The 25263-nt window shown below is 32.1% G+C and overlaps 1 protein-coding gene across 2 annotated transcripts in view; it reads left to right on the top strand.

Moving 5' to 3' along the window:
* The window catches only part of LOC124360585 (SR-related and CTD-associated factor 4-like), an 83955-nt gene extending 61608 nt beyond the window's left edge, over window positions 1–22347 (top strand). For both annotated transcript variants that reach the window (XM_046814318.1, XM_046814317.1), the window contains exons 16-22: window positions 2685–2873; window positions 5182–5272; window positions 6720–7415; window positions 9020–9072; window positions 10660–11310; window positions 12004–12051; window positions 19613–22347. In XM_046814318.1, the coding sequence (XP_046670274.1) occupies window positions 2685–2873; window positions 5182–5272; window positions 6720–7415; window positions 9020–9072; window positions 10660–11310; window positions 12004–12051; window positions 19613–21024 (3140 nt within the window). In that variant the 3' untranslated portion in view covers window positions 21025–22347. The remainder of the gene's footprint in view (window positions 1–2684; window positions 2874–5181; window positions 5273–6719; window positions 7416–9019; window positions 9073–10659; window positions 11311–12003; window positions 12052–19612) is intronic.
* Window positions 22348–25263: the final 2916 nt, after the last annotated feature.

Here is a 25263-nt window from a genome sequence, read left to right as displayed (position 1 = left end):
TAGATAATAAAAATTAATGCATGAGTGTACAAAAAATATAATACCTGTGGATTTTTACTTGAACCTATAATGTGGAAAAATAGTAGAACAGTGGAACATTGATAATAACAAAGACAGTTTAAAGTGGCTTGAAAAAAATAATTCATAGTTGTTTGTTTCTTTGTGGTTTATGATATCGTATCCTCATCTTAGCCATCATTCTATACATTTGACAATATACCACTTGCCTGCCAACCTGGCAGTGATGAGTAGCACGAATATCCTGGTAGGGTGCTGTGTGGCCAGTGGCGGCAGTTCCTCTGATATAACACAGCCACAACCCTCACGTCTGGTGTATCCTGAACAAAAATAGATAAAAACCGTTATTTGAAGGGTCAAAGTTATTGAAATTTATAAAAATACACTCCATACAAGTGGAAGAAAACCTTAACTTTTTCACTGGAGGTTAATTTTTTCAGTGCAGCGTAATGTAGACGTAAGTAGGAAAGTTTTTTATATGGGAGATATTACCATGGGGTTTCACTGTATTGCATATTTTGCTTCTCAGGTTAAAATAAACAATATATAAGCAATAAAATAAATGTTATTTTTGCACAATGAGATTTTTTGTGATAATTTATAAATTTTAGAACAAAGTTTTAAGAACACTAAAATACTTATTGGCTATTGTTGTAAAATGCTTATTGGAGCTATTGGTGTTTTACAATTTGTTTCTCAAGAACATACGATATGTTGTACGGCAAAATGGAGAAGAGGTAAACTAGAAGTGTTTCTTCTTCTCTGTTCACAATAACTATTTCTTACATCACACTCCCACAAAGAGAAATAATCCTTTGCTAACATAGCTAATTTCTTCCCTAATCTAATGGTGCATAAGATCAATATGTTGATGACGCCATTGGTTGACCAAAAATAGTTGGCTAACATTTCGAGAGTTAATACTACTCTTTCGATTTTGATAAATTGTCTCTCTCTATCTTTCATGTAAAGTGTCAACTGACGTTACTGCACAGTATCTTTGGCTGTATTATTAACAATTATATATTTAAGAACCATTAGCAATGCATCAGTTTCGGTTAGGGCTATTTTAAATTTAGCCAATAATAGTAAACCAAATTAAATTTTCTCTATCCTTTTCTTCACTGCAATAGTTTACCATTAAACATATTCAGACAGAGTTCGAATGAATTAGCTTTAAAAATTAAGAAACAAATTAATACAACAGTCTTTTTTTCCTTTTGAGTGTAGTATCTATACCATGAAGCCTCTCGTATTTTAATAATGCAACATTATTTTTAATAAATCTATTATTTAAATATATATATATATATATATATATATATATATATATATTTTCTATATTAAATATTTTATTCATTTAAGTTAGAACTTCGTTGTAAAAAGATTTATTAATGCAACTAAATCTGAGTAATTATATTTTATAAAACAGATGTTGATAACTAACACATGAAAAAATAGAATTTTGGAATCCAACTGCTGTGAGGTCAGGTAATCAATTTTGAAATTTTAAATTACGAGAATTGAGTACAGTATTCTCATGATAATTAAATATCCACGTAAAATATAACATTTTTATTGTTTTGTTGTGTTTATTTTATTTTTTAAATTGAATACATTATTTTTCATTGCTTGTAACATTTAATACCTTCACTGGGACACGGGTCTTGCACTGACTTAGAACAGTGTCGATAGTAGTGATGTGCGTACACCGCAGGCGTGTTAATGAATGAGTTTCAGGGAGGTTCAGAATGCTATTAAGAATAATATACTACTTTCAGTATACTATTTTCAATCTAATTTTACTTGAAAAACCAATTGTCAATTACCAAGTTAGCGAAATTCAATTCCTTTTGATTTTTTTAATGTATGAAACTTTGGAAAGGTTATACAACTATTATCGGAATGTAGTTTTTGGTTCTGAAGTCTTCTATAAAGAGATATGTTTCTTTGCTTCAGAGCCATATCAAGAAATTCGTCCTCAACTGGATAGAAAGAATCTGTAATGGATGATTTAGGATGACTATCAATTCTCACGACAATTGTTGTAGAACTGATAGATTCGAGGAAACATAAGGGTGTTCCTGTAACAGTTAAAAAGGACAAATGCTTGAAATGGATGTTGCCTTAGTTCTGGTTTTATTAAAATTATTGGCATAACCTGTGTTAATAACTTTTGCTGTATTCAATGTTTGTCGCTCGGTTATCACTAGATAAGTTAGCAATTATCAAACAATTTTATAATGTTCAATACAAAAACAATTGTATGTTGTTGAACACTTTTGTAGAAGTGTTCAGACAAAGTTAATAATTGTTTTGAGAAATTGTTTAAAAGTTTTTAAAAGGATTTTTCAATCAAACTATATCTGATAAATTCTCATTTGGGTTTATGTGGTTGTGTGTTATTCGTATATGAGACGAAGAAATATTTTCCATCTAATAATATTTGGTTTATGTGAAGATGTTGATAACACATAGAGTTTTTACTAACCCCTCATAGCTTTGAATTCTTTCTCTTAACAAGTTCACAATAAAACAGATTGGCACAGCATGAATAACAGACAGCTCAATTTAATACTAAGTGACAGACCTGCTGCAGTATTTGACATTTATTCTAAAAAATTTAAAGCTAACCTAGTAAGTTTAATGGACAATATTATTTTCAGCTGGAGTAGGCTTACTGGGAGGACATCCACAATTGTCTCAGATTCCTTTGCCTGGTTCTCAAGACAAGGGAAAGGGAGGTTTGGCCCCCCTGGGAGTGCCCCCACCAACAGACGCATCTGGACTTCCCCCTTTTGCTGATCCTTTGATGCAGATTCCTTTCACTCTGCCACCACAACTGCAGATGCCAGGTAACAATAAAAATCTAGAGATCACACCTGTAACCATTGATAATAAAAGTAAAACTATGTCAATCTACAATTGTGTATTATACTATTTGTTTTTGAAGATGGTATTTAATTTGATTACAAAAATATCTAGCCTACATTCAAAATTCATTTTACTTTAATACCACCTATATTGATTTAATAATTTTACTTTCATGCACAATAATTTAATATTGTAAATTCAGTAAACACTGTAAATTAGACGAACCTAATTTGTTTTAACTTTGATGGCGTATTGAATTTGAAAATTATATTGTTGCACCCTATTAATATACTAATTTATTATGCGCACCATCAGGATGTCTTACCGGGTTTTCCTGTTCACTAGAAAATATCCTGTTTTTCAGAGTAAGAAATATTACTGAATGTTCCCTTATACTGAATGGTACATGTATATAAAGTGAGCACTGTAATCTTCTTGGGGGTTACTATGGATAATAAACTTAATGAATGTCACATTTAGTAGATCTAAAGACTTGTCGATGGAGAAGACTGGAATGAGATGGGGGCACGAACCGGACATATATCATCCATTTTTCTAAAGCATTCATTTGTTCATACTTTGACTATGGATGTCAAGTTTATTCTTAACTTGTCCAAACACTCTTAAAATGCTTGACACTATACAACAGACTAGCTATAATTGCATTCCATTCCAGCCCTGTGGTTAGTGTTTTGACAGAGTGTGGAGAATCTTCTTTCTCTTAAGGTGCATTTATTGCTGTCCAGACTAGCAACAGCCTATAACACTAAGGGAGCTCCTCTCACTCCAACAGTCATCCTGCACAGTAGACTAGACCTACTGATCCACCTTTTTATATATTAGTAATGTGCTGCTTCTGGACATCCATAGGATTGCCCAGATGTAAGTGACACATTGGTTTTTGCTGTATCCATTATGTTGAACTGGAATGTTTAAGTCAGACAGAAGTAAACCTACTAGAGGATTCCTCGAATACTTAAACCCCTTTCTGATCAAGAGCAATGTGTATTGTAATCAGAGGATGTGTTACCAACTTCCTACAACTTTGCCAGAATTTGTAAGATATAATACAAATGTAGTCCAACATTTTGGATGTCTAGGAATCACTTTGTTACTGATGAGATTCTGATTCACTTATGCACCTGAGTATTATTTGAGGGATAATAAGGTTGCAGACATTTTCCATTGTTATATGTTACAAAATTGTATAACACTGTGTTTGGAAAATTGAAATCTATTCTCGTCCTAAAGTGTAAAAGCTTTTAAGACACAAGAGTTAAGCATGCACTATAAAAAATTAATAATAATCAAAGTGTGACGATTAACTAACCACTGTCTGTCTAACTTATGTAAAAATAGAAAAATAAATAAAAAAATATATACCCATAAATCCAGGCTGAGATTGGGTCCAAACAATTGTCACTGCACACAACCTGGTGTTGCAGCATTGGCTGGAAGGACATTGGAGGGATTAAGGGCCTTCAGCTATATGTTTTTGTTCTGGATCTCAAAATGTCCTCAATCTTATTATTCTTTTAAATTATCCATTGTTCATCAATAACAAACTTTACACAAAGAATTAAGTTTCATTCATAGTGTGTTATTAGTTTTAGTTCAGACTGAAAGGGCTCCTTTACAGTTCACTTAGTCTTAAGTGTAGTTATTTTGTAATGAAAACATGTGCTACAAACCAAAATTAAAAGTTCTCATATCTTAATATTTTTAAATACTAACATACTATGACATCATGTACTTTTATCTTTTATCTTTGCAAGCTAAATGACTGTTGTATTTTAACTTTTTTAATTGTATTTCTTTACAACAATGATTTTCAACATTGTTATAATTCATTTATAGTTTTATAATAACATATGAAGGAAATTTAGTTTAATATATTTAAACCAAAAATTATTAAAAATTGTTTTAAAGAAATAAATACTGTATTTTTGTACAGATAATTGCATTATCGCATATATTAATAAAAAAAATGAGTATATAGTTTTGTTTTAATACACTATCACTCTAATGTATGTTTATGCATCTGTTTGAACAACATAAATCATCCGTTTCCTTAAAATCACCTGTTAGTAACTCTGAAAAACTGATTATTCAAGAATTTTAATCAGTTCAAGCTGTTAGAGCCAATTTCTTGATTATTCAAACAAATTTAACCGTTATAATTAAAGATCGAATTTGGGTTTTTAGTTAATTATTTGCTGTTTATTTTAGGCTTCCTATATTGCCTTATTATTTTAACATTATTTGAACATCTTGTGACCTTATTTCCAGGAATGGGGATGTTGACTAGAGCTCCTGTAACTGAAAAACAAGTTGAAGATTTAATTGAAAGCAGTGAGAAGAGAGATTCTAGCCCATCAAGGTAATGGAGATCCCTTAATCTTACTAACATGTGCAATTATAAATTTGATTTGATTTACTATAATTTGAGTATGCATGCACTGGGGTTTAATTATAACAGTAGGCTTATATACTCTTCTACATGTAAGTTATACTAATTTTTCAATTCTAGCTTGAATAATAATGTTTATATAATATAAATGCAGTTAGACTTCTGAATTATGGAGAGTTCAATGTAAAATTATGTCACTCAAAATGCCCATTTTAGTTATTGTAAACAGTTTGATACAGTTGTGTGGCAAACCTATCAAACAGCCGCCACCTTCAAATTACCAATAGCATGAAAGAAGTGACATCTAAATGTGTTATTTTGAAAGTTGAGATCATCAATACTAAGTTCAGTTCGTTACAATAAGTGAATAACCTTAATAGCTAAATACCCTATAAATACTTTTAAAACTAAATTTTACAACTGGCTTCTAGATATGCCGTTTTATTAACTGGATGAGTTTTTCAATGTGTCTTACATAAATTTTAGCAACTGTAGACCATATTCTGTTTGATTTTAACTCTTTTTACTTTAGTTTGTTTTACAATAGTACATAGTATATATGTGATGCACTAAAAGTGGGAATCATATTTTGGAGTTAATTCCATGGATCATCCACAATCTTTATGTAAATTCTCTTTAAGTTAAGTAATGACGTCAAGTTTGTTGAAATCTATTTTAAATGTTATGTTTTAAAGTATGTTTATTTTAATTTTTAATTCTTGTGTAGTCTTAAGAACTTATTTGACTTAGTCTCAACTGACTGTATTCTCGACTTTGTTAATTAATACTCATAAGAGTTCATACGACAAATATTATTTATTTACTTATTAGAATTAAATATTATTGTAGCATAGGAATAACTAGTTGTATTTTAGAAATACCTGAACTGAAATATAAAGTGATACAGATAAGAGAGGTGGTTAGAAGATCATTGTTATAGGACAAGAACAATTTTAATTCTGAACCCTTGCATCATGCATTACTTCATCTCACAAACACATAAATTTATAAATAACTTCTTGAAATTGAACTAAAACAACAATAAATGTTGACCCATCAAAGTGTTTTAACATAATTAGTGTGTCACATGTGAACCATTGAAAATGCAATTTGGCATTCTCATTAATCTTGAAAAATTATATGTTTGTAAAGACAAATATTTCTATGGAATTTATAAAAAGTTCCTCATAGTCAATAACATATCAAAATGTTAGTGGAGATTTAGTCAAATGTTCTATTATCTTTATATGTACATTTTCATCCACAGTCCTTTTTTTTAATTTAGTTGAAAGTGTAGTAGGGCTCATAGGTTTAGTTCCAATTAGTTCAGATCAGTGGTTCTACCCTTGTAAATTATGTTTTTCTTACTATTTCATTATTTGTTCTCATAAGAAAATAAATATAATTTTATTTACAGAAATGACAACCAATTTGGTCGCCCACCTCCACAGTTCTCTCCGATGTCACTGATGAAGATCCCCCCTCCCATGACAATTCCACCTCCTAATCAAGCAACTTCAGAAGATAAAGATGAGAGAGAAATGAAAGATAAAGATTATAGGGATACCATGAAAGATTATAAAGATAGAGAAAAAGATCGTGAAAGAGATAGAGATTATAGAAATAAGAGAGATCGAGATTACAGAGGAGATCGCGATTACAGAGACAGGTTTGATAAAGATTATAGAGAACGAGATAAGGATTACAGAGAAAAAGATAGAGACAGAAGGGAGAGAAGAGATCGATCAAGAGAACGAGAGAAGGATGACAAATCTGATATGGATTTCAGAGAAAAAGACGCAAAATCAGATGAAAAAGACAGGAGAGATGATTCTTTAAAAGAGGACAAAAATTACCGTGATAGAAATGACAGAGATAAGGGTAGAAATAGAGATAGAGAGCGGGATCGTGATAGAGATAGGGGCAGAGACAGAATGAGTAAGTGGAATGATCGAGATAGAGAGAGAGGTCGGGATCGAGAACGTGATGACAAAAGGGTTCGTGATAGAGAAAGAGATCGTAGCAAGGAGGTGAAGGGTAGTTCTGAGCGAGACAAGGGTGGGTCTGCTGGACTACAAGATCGACTGAGAAATATGGCTCATGATCAAGACAGGTACGAAACTTAGAGAATATACAGTATAACATTTTAAATTAACTAAGTGTTCTGTGACCTACAATTTTCAATGTATTCACTGTATAAAAAGAGTAAAACTACTAGGTGGTTTTTAATAAAATAATCATTCAAAGTGATTTCACATAGACTGTCCTAAATTGTTCAATGGCAAAGCAATTATTGAATAAACTTATAACACTAAAATTTACATAAAACAAAATGTGTATATTTTTAAGTAATAAAACACACATTGTTATAATTTATTAATACTTTTGGAGCCTTCTCAGAAAAAAAAATTATTTTGTTTATATCATAGCTTTACGAATATTGTTTTAGTTGTATCACAGTTATACATAAAGATTAAAATAGCTAATGTCAGTTCAAGAACAAACACGACAGGTTGAACATACGAGGTGTGGCTATTAAATAACGAGACTAGCGTAAAAAATGTTATTTTTATTTTATACATAATCACATCACCTTCAGTATAAACTCGTCCATCCCTACAACACTCCATGTGAATTTTCCATTGTTGAAAACGATGCTGGAAGTCATCTTCTGTTAGCTCCTTCAGGACATGTGCTGGCTGCTTTCTCTATTACAGCTTCCACAGACTCAAATCTTGTCCCTTTTAATGCAGATTTCACCTTAGAGAACAGCTATAGAAGTCACATAGTGCAAGAATAAGGTGAATGTTCTAACACTGGGATGTTGTGCTTGACAGACACCACGGAATGAGCTGGCACATTGTCTTGATGAAGAATCCATGATTTGTCCTTCCACATTTTGGGGTGTTTTTTCTTATTCTTTGACCTTCAGGATCCAGTGAAGGTACACAATCCCGTGGATATCAAAAACCCAGTACATACATCATTGCATTAAACTTTTACTTGCTCATTCAAGTTTTATTGGCTCTCTGTGAAGTTGGGCTCTTTCAGTGCATGGATTGGCGTTTCATTTCCGGATCAAAAGTAAAACACCACATTTCATCACATGGTATTATCGTTTCAAAAAAATTAGGGTCATTTTCAATCGTGTACAAAGTGTCATTGAAAACATTTTTGTAAGCTTCTTGTTGTTTAAACATTAGAATTTTAGGCACTATTTTAGCACACTTTTCGCATGTTAAAATTGTCGTGTAAATTTTCTGTACATATTCTTTATCAATACCTACATTTTCATCCGGTTTTGACGTTGAAGGGCGACCTGGTCATGAATCATCTTTAATGTCTTCTCTTCCATCTTTAAAACGCTTTAAACCATTCCAAAACACATGCCCATAATAAAACATTCATTGCCAAACAATTCTTTCAGTAAATTAAAAGTTTCAGTAGCATTTTTTCCAAGTTTAAAGTGAAATTTCATAATAATATGTTGTTCTACTATAACACTAACCGTTTTATGCGGAAAAACAACTGTAACACGAACATAGGCTCTGACTAAACAATGTGTTTACGGAAGCAAGACTAGCTGCATACTAAAGACATACACACACGCACACGTTTATGTATATATATATATTTTTTGTGCGTGTATATATAATTAATTAATGAACAGAAATAGATATTGTGTATATCTTTTGTTAAGCTATTCTTGTGTTTTAGGGGAGGCGAATTTTCAAGAGGTTCAATGGAATCAGACAGCTTTCAAGGGCCAGGTAAATAAAGTACCGTATTTAAACAAAGATATTTTGATAGATGTAATTACTTATTTACTTGTAAATTGCTTACTACTTGTACTTTAAATGTTGCTTCAAACTGCTTCATTTTAAAATTTTAAGAGAATTATTTAGTCCTTCCACTTTTAAAAATTTAAAAGAACTTAAAAAAGAACTATTAGTTCTTTGAATCCTAAGAATTATGTTTTGATTGTTACCAAATAAATGAACAAGAAACCTAGTGACAATTTTTCTGCTACCAACATTTTGGTAGGTTTGAGCTCATTCATTATCGACTGCTCATTCTTGTGTTTGTTATATTAAAATCAAGAATAAAAAAATAGTTTTTGCTCTTCTGCCACATTATTTGTAAAGCAATGTCAGTTTAGTTGCATTTAAATGAGTAACGTTTCAGTTATCATTAGATTGTTTGTTGTTTTATTTGTGGCTTTAGTTTTGTGCTTCAAAATGGTTAAATAGAAAAATGGACATCCTGAAAGAAAATGTGTTAGGCAATTAGATGTTGAATTTTGAGGTGACGAATTTTCTGAACTAAAGTATAATATTTTAAACTATTAGGGTAGATTTATCTAGTGTTAGGAGGGGTCTTGTAATTAATCAACAGGTTCTTAAATTGAAAATTCATTTACTCTTCCAGCTCAAATACCAGCTTTGCTTTTGCATACAGTTATAAAATGGCTGTATACAAGTTATTTTTGATTTAAATATTTGGGGGTTTTATATATGTAGGATAATTACTACTAACAAGATAATTTACTAACAAATAATTTCAGATAAAAAAATTATAATTTTCTTGTAAAAATCTGAAAACAAAAACTAAATAGTAAATTTTTAATATGAAAAATATTAGTTCTGTAAAGCATGTAACTCTAAACATTTTGTTATCATAGATGTAATATTAAACTTAGTTATAAGAATGCTTTAAATATTTTTAAGCACCTCATTAAGAGGTTTTAGGATTCTTCCGTATTGGCGTATTGTTGTACTACCCTCCAGTACAGTATTTATGCATATTATTCCCAGAAAGATTTAGACTAGAAAACCAAACATTGTATCTAATAATTAATACAAGAAATTTCAAAACAATACATACATTATACTTACATTTACATTAACACCCCTATAATATTGCTTAGCAACTATTGTGTAGATTTGTCCTAAGAATTTAATTGTTCAAACCAGTTGATTCATTACTTATAAATAATTACTAACCTTATGTATTCTGTTAAATAATATGCATGATCTTACAAGCCATTCAGCAGAGATTCTTTTGTATGAAATGTTTATAAAATTATTTACTCATTTAATAAATAGAGATCAAATTCAAATTTAAGAAACAATAACTTGACACATTAATCAGTTAATTTGACATAAACCTTAAATGTTTATAAATACACATATTACTGTACATGGTTTTAGAGTTTTAACTCACAGTCAGAGGAAAGGTTATTTTAATCTTACCACTATTTGTAGCCCAGTCAAATCAGCCATTAAAAGAGTGATTAGGGGAAATTAATGTATTCTAATAGTTTTAAAAATTGATACATTTGTAAAATATTTTTACAGGTAACTCAAAATTCGGTCCAAGGAATGATGTCTTTCACCAAGATGGCTTTGCTCCAGATATGCATGGGCATCATCCCAACAACCGTCAAGGGTTTGATGGCCGTGGTCCACGAGATATGTTTGATCACAGGGGTCCTCCGCCTGAGGGATTTGACCCCAGAGGTCCACCACCAGATGGATTTGGGGGACGAGGAGGACCCCTTATAGATAAATTTGGTCCTAGAGGACCTCCTCCAGATGGTTTTGGGCCCAGGGGACCTCCTCCAGATGGCTTTGATCCTCGAGGTCCTCCTCCAGGAAATTTTGGACCTCCAGATGGTTTTAATCCAAGAGGCCCACCTCCTGATTTCGATGGGCAAGGACCACCCCCTGAAAATTTCAATATGAGAGGACCACCTCCTGATAATTTTAACAGAGGAATGTTACCAGACAACTTTGGGCCTGGGATTCCGCCACCTGATAACTTCCAAATCAGAGGACCTCCTGGAGATGAGTTTGGTCCTCATGGACATCCTCCCTTTGAAGGCTTTAGTGGTGGACCTCATGGACCTCCTGGAGAGTTTCAACCACGAATTCGGATTGAATTTTTTGCTCGTGGTAGAGGGAGGGGAGGACTTCAAGAAAATTTTCGAGGAAGAGGTGGAAGAGGAGGTTAGTACTTTAATCATCATATTTTATTTTCAATAAATAGGTGCTTAGTTTTAGAACTGTCCATACAAACATTACACATTTCCAGACAGTATAACTGATATAATAGTTTTTAGAAAAGTCCACCAAGGCATGAAATTCCAACATGGACAGGCTATTACATTTTCGTTAATACATTGTTATTAATTTCAGTACAATGTCTGATATTCCAGTACGAATTAGTACTAAGAGTACTATATGGTGGTATAATGGTTTTCATGAAATTCCAACATTACCTAGCAGGCAAGTCACTGGCCCAGCTACTATGTTTTTGTTAATACCTTTTACTGTGTTGTACAAATTCTTACACTGCTGTACAAATTATACTAAATGAGTACTAAATCGTGTTATAATTTTTTGTGTGAAATTCTAACATGGCCGTGCCAGCGATATGGCCTTGCCACTGCGTTTTTGTTAACTTTTTATTTTGTTCTTTAAGATACTATTTCTGATACTTGTGTACTTAATTAGAACTACCAATTTTCTTTTTGTAACTACTAATTATAAAGTTGAGTTATGAAGCTATTGGTTATTACTTATATGATAGCGATTTAACAACCACCTTTCATGCTAGATATTCAGTAAGTACCAGTTCTAGAGTTTAATCATTTTGAAGTTAATCATTAACAGTTAATGAATATAATTTCATTATTACAGGGCCTATGTTTTCCCCCAGAGGAGGTGGCCCAAGAGGTCCAAGACCAGGTACAGTAGTTGTGTATCTGTTGTTATGTACTTATGGGAACATACAAACACTATGGTGGCAGTTATGTGAGAAGCACTATATTTACAAGGATGGATTGAAAAGGTTCTGACCTAAGAAAGTACAAGACATTTTTTCTTAAATTAACCCTTTTAGTGCCAGAGATAAAATCAAATCCATGTTGAAAAGTGATGAGTTATTTTTTGTGTGACTATGCAAAAAGTGCCAGAGGGTTTTCGACAAAAACGCAAGGTTTTAGAAGAAAATGTGTATAAAATTTATTTTTTATCATAAAAAGCTTCTGTTTCTTCTTTTTAAAGGTAAATGTACTAGGTGTCAGAAACTATTTTAAAACGTTTTAAATTTTTATTTTATTTTTAAAATAAAAAAATCACTTTAACCCTTTGAGTGCCACAGCGTCGCTAATTTTGACGGTACGAAAAGTGCATAAAGTGCCAGTGTCGCCAATTTTGACGTTTCGTATTTCGATAATATTTTATATAGTACAAGATTATTTTGGCCAAATAATCATACGGCTGTATTCAATAGGTTCCAAACTATCAATAAATACGACTTTTATGTTGTTTCTCTACTATTTTATCTGTTAAACTTATGTTGTTTGGGTACTTATCAAGAAGCCACTATTTTTGGACGAGTTTTCCTTATCGGGGACAAAATAAATTACAGTATTAAAAACAACTGACTTTATTTAACCTATTTTGGAATTTACGAGTTATTACAACAATCAATTAAATAAAAAACTATAAGAACAACGTTTCATTATTCGAAAATGTCAGGTCATTCGTGTGTCTATTTGGAGACAATTTGGAGATAGGAAGTATGACTCATCGAGAATTTTTCGATTCATTATGGAAGAAGGAACTATAATGAAGTTTATTTTGATCTCTGATAAGGAAAACTCGTCCAAAAATAGTGGGCTGTGATAAGTACCTGTACGATGATTCTGTCTTCCAGTCACGCGGCGACGTAACGGGCGAGTACCGTGTTGCATAACGGCCTTTCTTGTTGTTTATGTGCCGATAACCAAGCATTTGAGTAAATACAAAATAAAATAGTAACTTATACAGTATTTTACTGTATTTCTTTACAAAAGTAATGTATGATTTGAGTTGTGTTCAAGCGAAAAACATGAATTTTCAGTGTAAATATTATTAGGGTTATTATTTTGTAAATGTAAACTTTTATGTAAATATGTTAGCAAGTATTTGTTTCTAAATTTGCTAATCATTTTATTTGTGTTGTATTAATATTTTATTAGATTTATTGGGAAAACTACATCATTACTAAGTAATTTCTAAACTCTGACAAATGAAGTACAGTTTATAAAATGTCGGTACCGGGCAGCATTTTGTTAATACATATAATGCCATGTTTTTAAAATTCTAGAATAAGATATTACACATGGGTTTTATTTAGAATCATATGGCCTTTATCATGGTATAAAGAAAAAAAAATCTTTAAAATACTGTATACTCACAAATTAGGTCGAAACGTAACTTTTTATACAAAAGTAAAACACTTTTTTTTATAAATACTGAAATTTTTATATTTTTATTAATCAAATTTTATTTGTAACGATATGTATCATATTCTGCATTTAATAAGAAAAAAACAACAACAAAATGATGGAAATCTGTTTGGTGTTATTTTACAACATATTTTTTTCCCAAAAGCTTACAAATATGCTAAAAAACAGCGTGGCACTTTATGCATATGCCTTCGGAAAATACCCGTGGCACTCAAAGGGTTAAACAGCAACATTTCCACGGAAACAAAATAAAAATAAAGTTTGGGGTGAAATAATTATAATAAAAAATTCTATTTTGAGATTCATTACTTTCATAATAAATAGAATTTAAAAACGACCCAAAATCATGTGTAATAACTTGATATTGTACCGTAAACAAAATTTTTATAAATAGTTAATTGCTAGAGATTATTTTTACTAATATACAAGGTTTCATAAAGAAATTCACTTAAAATTTATTTTTGATAATTAAAAGCTTCTTTTGAATTTTGTTTAAAGGTGAATAATGTTTCATCAGAAAATATGTAACAATAAGATGTTTATATAATTTAAAGAAATGAAAAATCAATTTAAACCGTGGCTTTTCAACGGAAACAAAATTAAAATCCAGTTTAAAGTAAAATAACTAATATAAGAAACATTTATTTTTAAATTTTAATACTTTTATGATAAAGAGCATTAAAAAATACCTTAAAATCATGTGCCATAACCTAATATTGTACAATAAACACAATTATACAAATTATTCAAGCACTAGAGGTTTGTTTTGCTAAAAAACGCAGGGTTTTGGAAAATATTCAGTTAAAGTTTATTTTTCACTATAAAAAGCTTTTTTTGAATTTTTTCAAAACTTTAATACTTTAATGATAAAAGCCATTTAAAACAATGCACAATCATGTGTAATATAACAATAATTACTAAAACGAAACTCAAAACATAAACATAACCTTATTCAGGCAATTTTGCAAACAAACTCCACAACACTGCTTCATGGACACTCGGAAGTGACTGTCAACACTTTTTTTATTAATTTTAATATCTAATATAGCTTGGAAACATTTTATATTAATAAAAATGCACAATTATATAACCTCAAAAACGGTCCGCTATTCATCTCGACACCGCGATCGCGATCCAACTGAGAAAGTTTTGTATTGTAGTTAGTTGTTTACGTCACACAACAGCGTTAAAAAGTCGAAATATCAGTTGAAAAGGTTAGTTTAGTTTATGTATTGGCATTTTGTATGATATTATTCAGTATGGGATAAGTTATAGAGGTACTACAAATGAAATAGAAATTGTCTCATTCCGAGACTCCGGCACTCTTCGTGTAGGAATGTGTCTTCTCGGAGCGAGACTCTCGGTACTCAAAGGGTTAAATTTTTATTTTTCAACATAGTCTCCTTGTAACTCTACACACTTCTCCCAGCGATGCTCCCATCTCTTTAACCCATCCAAATAGTACTCTGCAAAATTATTGTTCACAAAGGTGATTGTCTTCATTGCCCTTGAGCGCAATTTTTAGATGAGGGAACTAAAAGAAGTCACAGGGGGCTAGATCTGGTGAGTGAGGCGGATGGTCAAGCGGTTCAAACCGTAATTCGTAGATTTTCGCCATGGCAACCGCTGTGGTGTGAGACAGTACGTTGTCTTGATGAAATAGGATTTTCTTTTTCTGCAAATTTGACCATTTTTCCACAAGTTTTGCTTTAGCTTGTCAATTAATTTACATAGTATGCTCCTGTAATGGTTTTGCCTTTTTGAAAGTCATTGATTAAAACAACTCCATGACTCTCAATAACTCCAGCCTACTGTTTAGACTGTATTTTTGTTTCAGGGTGTATAATTGTGTATCCAAGTTTCATGTACAATAATTATTCGGCACCAAAACTCGGATTTATTTCATCTAAACTACGCCAAAAAAGCATTGGAATTGATCATTCGAACACGTTTGTGGCCTTACATGAGCAAAAGCGGCACCCAACACGCGGACAGCTTTCTCATGCCTAAATGTTGATTTAATACGTGACAAACACGTTCTTTTGACATGTTTATAACCTCTGCTATGTCTCTCAATTTAATTTGACGGCTGTCTAGCACCATTTGATGAACATTTGGTGATGTTTTCGTCGTTAGTTGCAGTTTCTGGACGTCCCGAACGTTTATCGTTTCCCAAGCTCTTACTGTCACGTTTAAATTCAGCAGCCCAAAATTTAACTGTTGTAAATTATGGTGCAGAGTCCCCATACACAGACTCCAACTCATCTTTGATTTGCAAAGGTGTACTGCCTTTCAAAAACAAATATTTATTGACAGCTCAATACTTGTTATTGTCAATTTTCGCAAAACACTCACTCAAATGACTGTCATGTAAAAACTGTGTGCCCAAAATGGCTGAATCTTTGGTGAGTAACTGGCAACAGATGAACATAAAATTCAGTAGCTTTTATTTACGAGGGCTGCCATCTTCATGTTGGGGTCAGAAACGTTTCAGTCCATCTTCATACACTCTTTTTTTTCAATACAAATTTTCAATATATGGGTCATATTATTGTTCCTTACACATAACGTAGCTATAGTGGGAAGGGTTGATTCTATGTGAATGTTGAGTTTAGCTCTCATCCACCTTTCTCTTAGTACAGCATCCAGAATCTGACACCGTCACATACTTGACTTCTGGAATCTGGAGTCATATGTTCGTCTGAAGAAATAAAAAAGTTTGTAACGAAGAAGCTCAAAACTTAACATCATTGTCTCATCAGGTGCACAATCAGGTTCCAGTGCACTAATAGGAAGTTTAACTGGAGCTAAACTCATCATTCATATGGATTATTTTTATTTTGTTAACACATATTATGATTGCTACAGTGGTAGTAATTCAAAACATTATTGATTCATTGTAAAAATGATTATTGAATATAATGTTTTATGGTATTAGTTAAATATCATTGGAAAAATAAAAGAGCTATTATTTGTGGCTTTCATCTGCTGATTATGTCTGACTTTGTTATGTTATAAATTTAATATTGTAGTTTTTATAAGTAACATGGATGGTCAACAGGTAAGCATAGCTAAAAAAAATTTTGTTCTGAGTAAAGTGGCTTTGAAGTGATTTTCTTTACATAAACTCTACAGCATTAAATAATATTAAAAAAATTATCATATACGAGGGGGTACCCAAAAAAAACCGGAATTATTTTATAAACATTATATTATATCAAATATTATATCAAAATAATCTCCATTACAACTAATACACTTGTCCCAACGGTATTTCCATTGATCAAAACATTTTTTGTAGTCATATTTACAAATGGCTGCAAGCTCGAGCTTCGTTTTTTTCTTAACCTCTTCAACGCTGTCAAATCGTTGACCTTTCAAGCCTCTTTTCATGTGTGGAAATAAAAAAAAAAGTCGCATGGAGCGAGGTCAGGTGAGTAAGGTGCGTGGGGCAGCGGAACCATGCCGTTTTTGGCTAAAAACTGCCTAACTGAGATGGCTGTGTGTGCCGGTGCGTTGTCGTGGTGGAAGAACCAGTCTCCAGTCTGCCACAAATCGGGTCTTTTCTGGCGAACACTGTTGCGCAATCTTCTTAAAATCTCCAAATAAAATGTTTGGTTGACAGTCTGACCTGGAGGAACAAACTCAGAATGAACAATGCCAAATCAAAAAAGCAAATCAACATGGTTTTGATGTTTGATTTGACTTGCCGACATTTTTTTGGACGAGGTGAAGATGGCGACTTCCATTGCCTTGACTGTTGCTTAGTTTCTGGGTCATAACCATAGCACCATGACTCATCACCAGTAATTACCTTTTCCAGAAAATCGGGATCATTTTCGAGATGTTCTTTCAGAAGGCGGCAAGTTTCAAACTCGATGTGCCTTTTGATGGTCAGTCAGAAGTCAAGGAACAAATTTGGCAGCAACCCTTTTCAGTCCTAAATCTCCTGTTAAAATTCGCTGAACCGAGCTCCAAGTTAACCCACTACTCTCTGATAGTTCCTCAATTGTCTGTCGACGGTCGGTGAGCACAAGTTCACGAATTTTCTCAACATTTTCGTCCGTTCGAGAGGTTGATGGACATCCAGAACGAGGTTTGTCTTCAATCGACATGTCGTCCATTTTTAAATCGAGCGAAACACTCATAGACCTGAGTTTTCCCCATAGCATCATCTTTGTAAGCTGTATTCAACATTAAAATAGTTTCTGCAGCATTTTTTACCAAGTAAAAAACAAAATTTCACAGCTGCACGTTGTTCACTTAAACTTGGCATGACAAAAAACGAAAACTTGGAACAGGGTTAGCGAAAACAGTCACTACGAACGAACAGAATGCACTAGGACAACGGAACTGGGGTCACTGAGCTCGCAATGGGTTGCGCGACACACGCCTGGCGGCAGGAATGTGTACTACACGCTGCCGGCTGCCAGCAATACAATTCCGGTTACTTTTGGGTACCCCCTCGTATTTTCCATGTTTGCCTTCCCCTAAATAATTTATTTTTACATTTCTAACTCATGCACGCAAATATTTATATAAAAGGTTAACAATAAATTACTGAGGTTAAATATTCTTTAGTAATTAAAGGCAGTGTTTGGATTGAGAAAAAAATGTGTTTGTAAATAATGAAATAAAAATGTTTATGTTGTAAAAATTAAAAAAAAAAAAAAAAAAAAAAAAACTATAGTAGTTCTAATTACAGTTATGTTGATGGATAATTTTTACAAATTATGTAAAAATATACCAGAGTATGTAAACACCAAACAAATAGTTGATTAGTGGTTTTATTATAATTTTTTTTTTATTATTTTGATATTATGGGGCCATTCTGTAGCAGTCTCAGATCTATTAATAATCCAAAAAAGGGTTATTAGAACCATTTGTCATGCTGCACCATTAGACCATTGCAAATGCCTATTTATACAATTACAAATACCCACCATTATTAATCTCTACATTTACCATATTATATTATACACTAAAGCTAACCTCAGAAACTTTTTCATTAGAAATCAATTTCATACACACAACACCAAAAATAAAAATAAGCTTGACATTCCTCAACATCGACTGACCAAATTTGGAACATCCCATATGGTAAATTGTGTAAGATTTTTTAACAAGCTTCCAGAAATTGCTCATGTTACTCCCATAGCTAATTTAAAAAGAAAATTATATTTGTGGCTTTTAAATAATCAATTTTATTCAATTGACGAGTTTTTAAATGTGGATGTCAATATTCAGTTTTAAATCAATGTGTTTTAATTTTAAAATATATGTTTATTTAACAACTGCAAGGTAAATGTTTTTGAGTCTCTTAAATCTGTTTTGTGGTTTTCAATGATGTTTCTATATTAGTATGTTTTATACTAAAAGTGTATTGACAATGCCTATTTCATTGTATATATGATCAACGGCAATAAATATCTTATGTCTTATTAAGCATTGGTTTCTTACAGCTTTGTTAAGAAAATTCATAATACATATTTATATTTTATGTTATAAACTGTTTGTTCACCTTATCCAGGGTATATTATCTGAGACTTGGTTTCTAACAGAAAATAGCCTAATAAATTTCTGACACAACTATTTAGAGATTGTTGTTTATTTAAATGTATGATTGATCTAAACAGGACATGAACTAATTGTGAAAGTAAATCAGGATTTATTGTCTAAACAAACAGATTATTGGTAATTAAATGTTAAAAGTTTGAGCTTTTTAATTATTAGTTAATTTGCATGAATCACATCTTTATAATTTTACTTTTACAAAAAATTTTATTTAGTGGAAAATGGGCCTCAAACAATGTTATCCTAGATTCTCTAGGATACTCGGGTAGTATGGAAACAGTGGAAGTAATGTAATATTCAGTTTGTAAAAAAAAGTAAATGGCATATTTAGATCTGTTTATTTTGTGTCAAATCTGTTATTATATTATTAATTCATTCTCAGAAATTAATTAATATAGTATTTATCAAATTATGATATTGGTCTATTTCTGCTATTGTAGGATGGATGGAAGGACAAGGACCATCACCACCAAAGGCAGGATTTGGCTTCCCACCTAGAGGTTTTGCTCCTCCTGACCAAGGTCCTGAGCGATTTGGTCCTCCAGTATTTGAAGACAGTGGAAGAGGACGAGGTGGACAGAGTCTTAAAAATCGAGGAAGAGGATTCCAAGGACGACCAGATGAACGTAGAAGAGAAGATGAAGAAGCAGGTGCTCCCAGTCCCAAAAGATCTTCGAGATGGAGCAATCCATCTCCACCACCTTCATTTGCTCAGGCAGCTGAAGTTCGGTCACTGGCAATGGATACAGCGTCACTGACAATGGATACAGCCAGTCAAGGTCAATCAAGGGAGGTGAATGCAGCTGAAGCAGTTGCTAACCAAAATGAAAGTTGTTCAGATATTCCAACAGTTAATAACAGTACTGATGATTTGAATTTGTGTGAAAAAGACACAACTCAAGAGAATAGAAACACTTGTGATATTGAGGATATTTTAAACTCACAAAAGCCATCAGAAGAAAATAATGAACAATGCTTGGAATCTAACACTGTTTCCCAGCCCTCTGCAGATCAACACCATTTAATGGATGTACCAGAAACTAACATCTCTTCCAACTGTAATGTAGATATTGATTCTTCAGATTTGAGACAAACCATTCGTGAACAAGAAATAAGTTCATGTTTCTCCCAGAAATCACAATCATTACAGGATACAGAAATGGTAGATTCATCTGTTCCTCTGTGCAATGAAAATGAACAGTCATCTTCATTCCTTGCTAACTCTCAGAATGTAGAACAATCTGAGGGCTCAACAGCTGTTGAAACCAGTTTTCCAGAGGGTATGTCAATTAATGAAGAAAAAAGGGTCTCTTCATTAATGGGAGACCAAGTTTCTTTCAGTGAAGATACAGAAAATATGCACTCATATGTGGAACAAACATCTTTGTTAGAAACTAGTAAACATGAAAATTCATACAATCAGAATTTTTTACAGCCTGCTGTTGAGACTGACCAAAAATCTTCAGAGGTAGAAAAATCTTCAGAATACATGCATGGCCAAGAAATTCAGTCTGTAGATATTGAGAGATCACAAAATGAATCCCATCCTGATATTTTTGTAGAAGAACAAGGTCAAAATTATACACTTAAGGCGGATTGCGAATCTTTAGTTTTAGATGATGTTAATAGTAGTAATTTTTCCTCGGATCATCAGGAACAAAAATTGTCATCAGATAACCAAACCAGTGAAAGCATAGAATTTTTTAATCCACAACTTAAGTTACCTGCAGTCATTGAGCCTGACAGTTTAAGCAACATCGAGTCTCATTCTAGTAGAACGGATGTTGAACACCAGCCAAGTGAAACTTCAGTATCTGCTGAGGAGAGTACTATTGAACAAGATGAATCCTAGTCAGCAGGAGTGAGTTCTGTGGATTACAAAAGAAACTTTAGCTCCTCATAAATGTAGCCTATGTCCATAAACAAATGTGACTTAAGTGGCTTAAGTCTTTGAAATTGTGTTTATAGTCAGTTTCATGATTTGTCAGAACTACTCAGTTTTAGAGATGAAGTGTTGCAAGTTATTGTGAAATGTGGTGTGGATGTGTGAACACAGGATTCATTACGTCAAATGTGATTTTTGCCCCTTTATTTACCAAACAGTTACCAAAATCTAAACTTGACTTTGTGTTGCACAATCAAAGATTCAAATCGTCAGAAGGAAAGGAATTTGGTGGTGCTTATTGTTATTGTTTGTATATTACGATTTTAAAAATATATTTATATATTTTTATACAATAATTTATACAGTGTTGAATAACTATTTATGTTGGAAACTTGTACATTTTATACATTTTTAATTAATAATAACATTAAAATTCAAACAAAATTTGTTTCCCTGGTCGAGTGTGTTCCTGTGTTCACGTGTGATAGCCACGCCACCGTCTACGAGGGAGGAGGGACTGGTGCTTGCGCTCAAATAGAGTGACAAGTACAAGGTACTGTGACTTTTATAACCTATGTCGACATCGCAAGGAACTTTCCGAGTTCTAAATATTTTCACTATTATTTTTATGTTACTAAAGTGAAAGTTTAAATTTGGATAGTTAAATATTGTTTTGTTTTCTAACTTGTTTTAATTGATTCCTTGTGATGTCTGCTTCTAGTTAAGATATATATGTAAATTTAGGCAATGAATAAGTTTATTACTTTTAACGCTTCTAAGGATGTAAATTATAATTTAAGCATGTTATAGCATAAAAGAGGTATGTTTGGTTATTAACATAATCAATTGTAAAAAAACTGGTTCTTTTTGACCTTTGTTATACTAATTAAATTATGTTGATTGTCTACGTGAATTTTGTTCTAGTTGCTTGAACTTTTAATACGACTGAATATGGAAATTTAATAAAAATTTTGTTTGGTTATGTTGTAAATATGAAAGCTATTTAATTAAATGTTGTAGTTCTTTTTATATATATAAAAATATATATTTAGGAATAGAAGTATTAACCCAATTTGTGTCAACAATTGAATTATTATTTACCAGTTATTATTTTTATTGGTAAATATTCTGTATAAAATTGTTTCTGTAAAATATTTAAAACATCGTATTACTGAAAAAAATTAATAGATATAAAAAAAAAACAAAAAAGCTATGTGCAGATTCGAAATTTGTAAGGTACTTATGCTACAAATGTTCAGTTTACATTCACAATAAATATTAGGGCTAAAACGGTTTTTGCTTACTCCTATCAGTCTATTTTTAATACAGTAAATTCTGCAAGTTGAGTCTACTACCTACCACAGAGGAGCTGCTGACTGACTACTGCGATGGATTGTCTACCTGAGAGTGGAGAACATGAAGATTCTACAAACACAGTTAAAAGTTTAGAATTTAGGAAAGATTCTGCAAATTAGCATTGTTGTTTTTAACTTAAAATTGTAACACATTTACCATCTGTATTTACTGAAGTAAATTAATTTACAACTTTTTAACAAATTCAAAGTTTTAACCCTGGTAATTTATTACAAAATTACACCAGTATGATTGTAAAGAACTCAGTAAATTGAAAGTGAAGTTTTTTGTGCTTAAAACAGCATCAAAATAAAAATAAGATATATTAACCAAATCGATAGATTGGTTACACATTAGAATCGCTCCATTCAATATGCTTTTTAGAATTGTTTGTCCAATGAGCAGTCAAAACTTCTTCAAGTGGCAGGTTGGTTTTGGGTGTTTTGCACTTGTACTTGAAACATATTTAAAATACCTCTTCTGACTTTGAAGTAAGGTAAATTTCACATGTGGCTGTCATTTCGAAATGTCAAACTGAAGATGCATTATTAGATGTTTAATTTGCACAACACTGATGGTCCGATGATTCAAGGTTGGCATGGTAACGTATTGAGGGCCAACGGCTCATGCTACTTTCACTATCCTAGATGTTCCTCATAGTCTACACGAGACTCTGGCACTGTAAGAATTAACATCATACAGTATAGTTAGTTCACTATTGCTGTATAACACTGAGTGCTAACATCTCATGCTACTTGACACTATCCTAGATGTTCCTCATAGTCTACACGAGACTTTGGCACTGTAAGAATTAACATCATACAGTATAGTTAGTTCACTATTGCTGTATAACACTGAGTGCTAACATCTCATGCTACTTGACGCTATCTATATGTTCCTAACAGTCAACACGAGACTCTGGCACTGTAAGAATTAACATCATACAGTATAGTTAGTTCACTATTGCTGTATAACACTGAGTGCTAACATCTCATGCTACTTGACACTATCCTATATGTTCCTAACAGTCAACACGAGACTTTGGCACTGTAAGAATCAGCATCATACAGTATAGTTAGTTCACTATTGCTGTATAACACCTTGAGTGCTAACATCTCATGCTACTTGCCGCTATCTATATGTTGCTAACAGTCAACACGAGACTCTGGCACTGTAAGAATTAACATCATACAGTATAGTTAGTTCACTATTGCTGTATAACACCTCGAGTGCTAATATCTCATGCTACTTGACACTATCCTAGATGTTGCTCACAGTCTACATGAGACTCTGGCACTGTTAACATATACTCATTATACATTAAGGAACCTTACAAGACAAAAATAGTTATAAACATACGAATTTTGTTTGTAAAACTGGAGCTTAATTTAGTTCCAATCATTCCAAAAATTATGTTTGTAATCATATTCACCTATTACTCTTCAATATTATTGTATATTTTTAAAATTGATTGAAAAACGTGTAAGAAGAATAATATATAAAGTTTCAATGTTGAATTATATTGTGAAGTACTAGAGATTAAAACTTTGCAAAATTGATTGATCACCACATCTTGAAATCTTTCAATTGTTTGAGACTAACTAAAGAACTTGTTCAAGACTGTTAATATTGACTGCCTTTAATAACTAATGTGATAGGCAAAGTTTGGATTTCCATATATTTTCTGCTTTAATCTTCTTAGGAATGGTAATTGTTATATTCATTCTATTCCAGCTTTGGTCATGTTATCAAACATCTATTGTTTCTTAATTCTATTAATGCCATTGTAAGACTTTCAATTTCATTACGACTTGACACACACCAGTAACTGAAGATTTGAGTATCTTGTTATCAATATTAGATTAAGGTTCCAAAACTTAAGATAAAATCAAATTACTTTACTTGGTTCAAAATTCCTTTTCCTTTTATTCTTGCCTTAGCATCAAAGCATCTTCAACAATGTCTTCTAATGTGTTCACTACATTCTTGAATAATGGAAACTGCCTCTGCTCTACAAAGCCATCTGGTTTCAGACAATGTCTGTACGTTTTTAGTTTAATGTCAGTAACTTTTACATATTGTTTTGAATATTTCCTTTTCTGTGAGCCCCTGGTAACTTAAGTGGCATATTTTTGAAATAGAACAATTTAAGCTGATAACAAAGGAATTACAAACGAATTGTCTGTTGCCGAACACAACTTTCTGACCAAGTACCTCCCTCCTGTCATATGGGATGGGAGTGAGGATTAGTTCTCATCGTGCCCATGTGTTGTACACATTGCGTGCATGCTACATTGCTTCTGTGAGCTGCATAGGAAAAGACTTTAATATTCACATTTACATCCAGTAGTAATTATTTATTTTTAATTCAATTAATACCAATGGTAGCAGGTAGCCTATGTTTCCCTCCGTAATTCTAGAATAATTTTGTCAAAATTAAGAGAGCGCTCCTACTGGAATCTTTACAGGTGCTATTGCAACTATGTCTACAGTGCACACACCTATTGTAGTACCCAAGTTATGTCACAGTTGCCAGTATAGTTCAAATCATGCAGTATAGTGACTAATTTCAGTAGAAAGAATATAAATTGTAATGAAGGTGTTAACTTATGCACTCACTATATCGAATACTCAAATTAGTGTGTGTTAAATTGACATTTTTTGGAAATTACTATTTGAAGGTTTAATGGTTAATTATGACTGATATTAAGGCAAATTCTTAGAGCAAATTATCATTTATTATTCAGACAAGTGGTTTTTGTCGAAAACGCTTAATGTTCATTCAATAATTGATGTATTTACTCTCTGGAGTAATAAAAAAACCTGATTTACTGAATTACTACTGATTTTAAA

The sequence above is a fragment of the Homalodisca vitripennis genome, chromosome 4 (genome assembly GCF_021130785.1).
Source record: "Homalodisca vitripennis isolate AUS2020 chromosome 4, UT_GWSS_2.1, whole genome shotgun sequence".
Classification (NCBI taxonomy): domain Eukaryota; kingdom Metazoa; phylum Arthropoda; class Insecta; order Hemiptera; family Cicadellidae; genus Homalodisca; species Homalodisca vitripennis.
The sequence above is the reverse complement of the archived record's forward strand: the minus strand, read 5'-3'. Positions and strand labels throughout refer to the sequence as shown.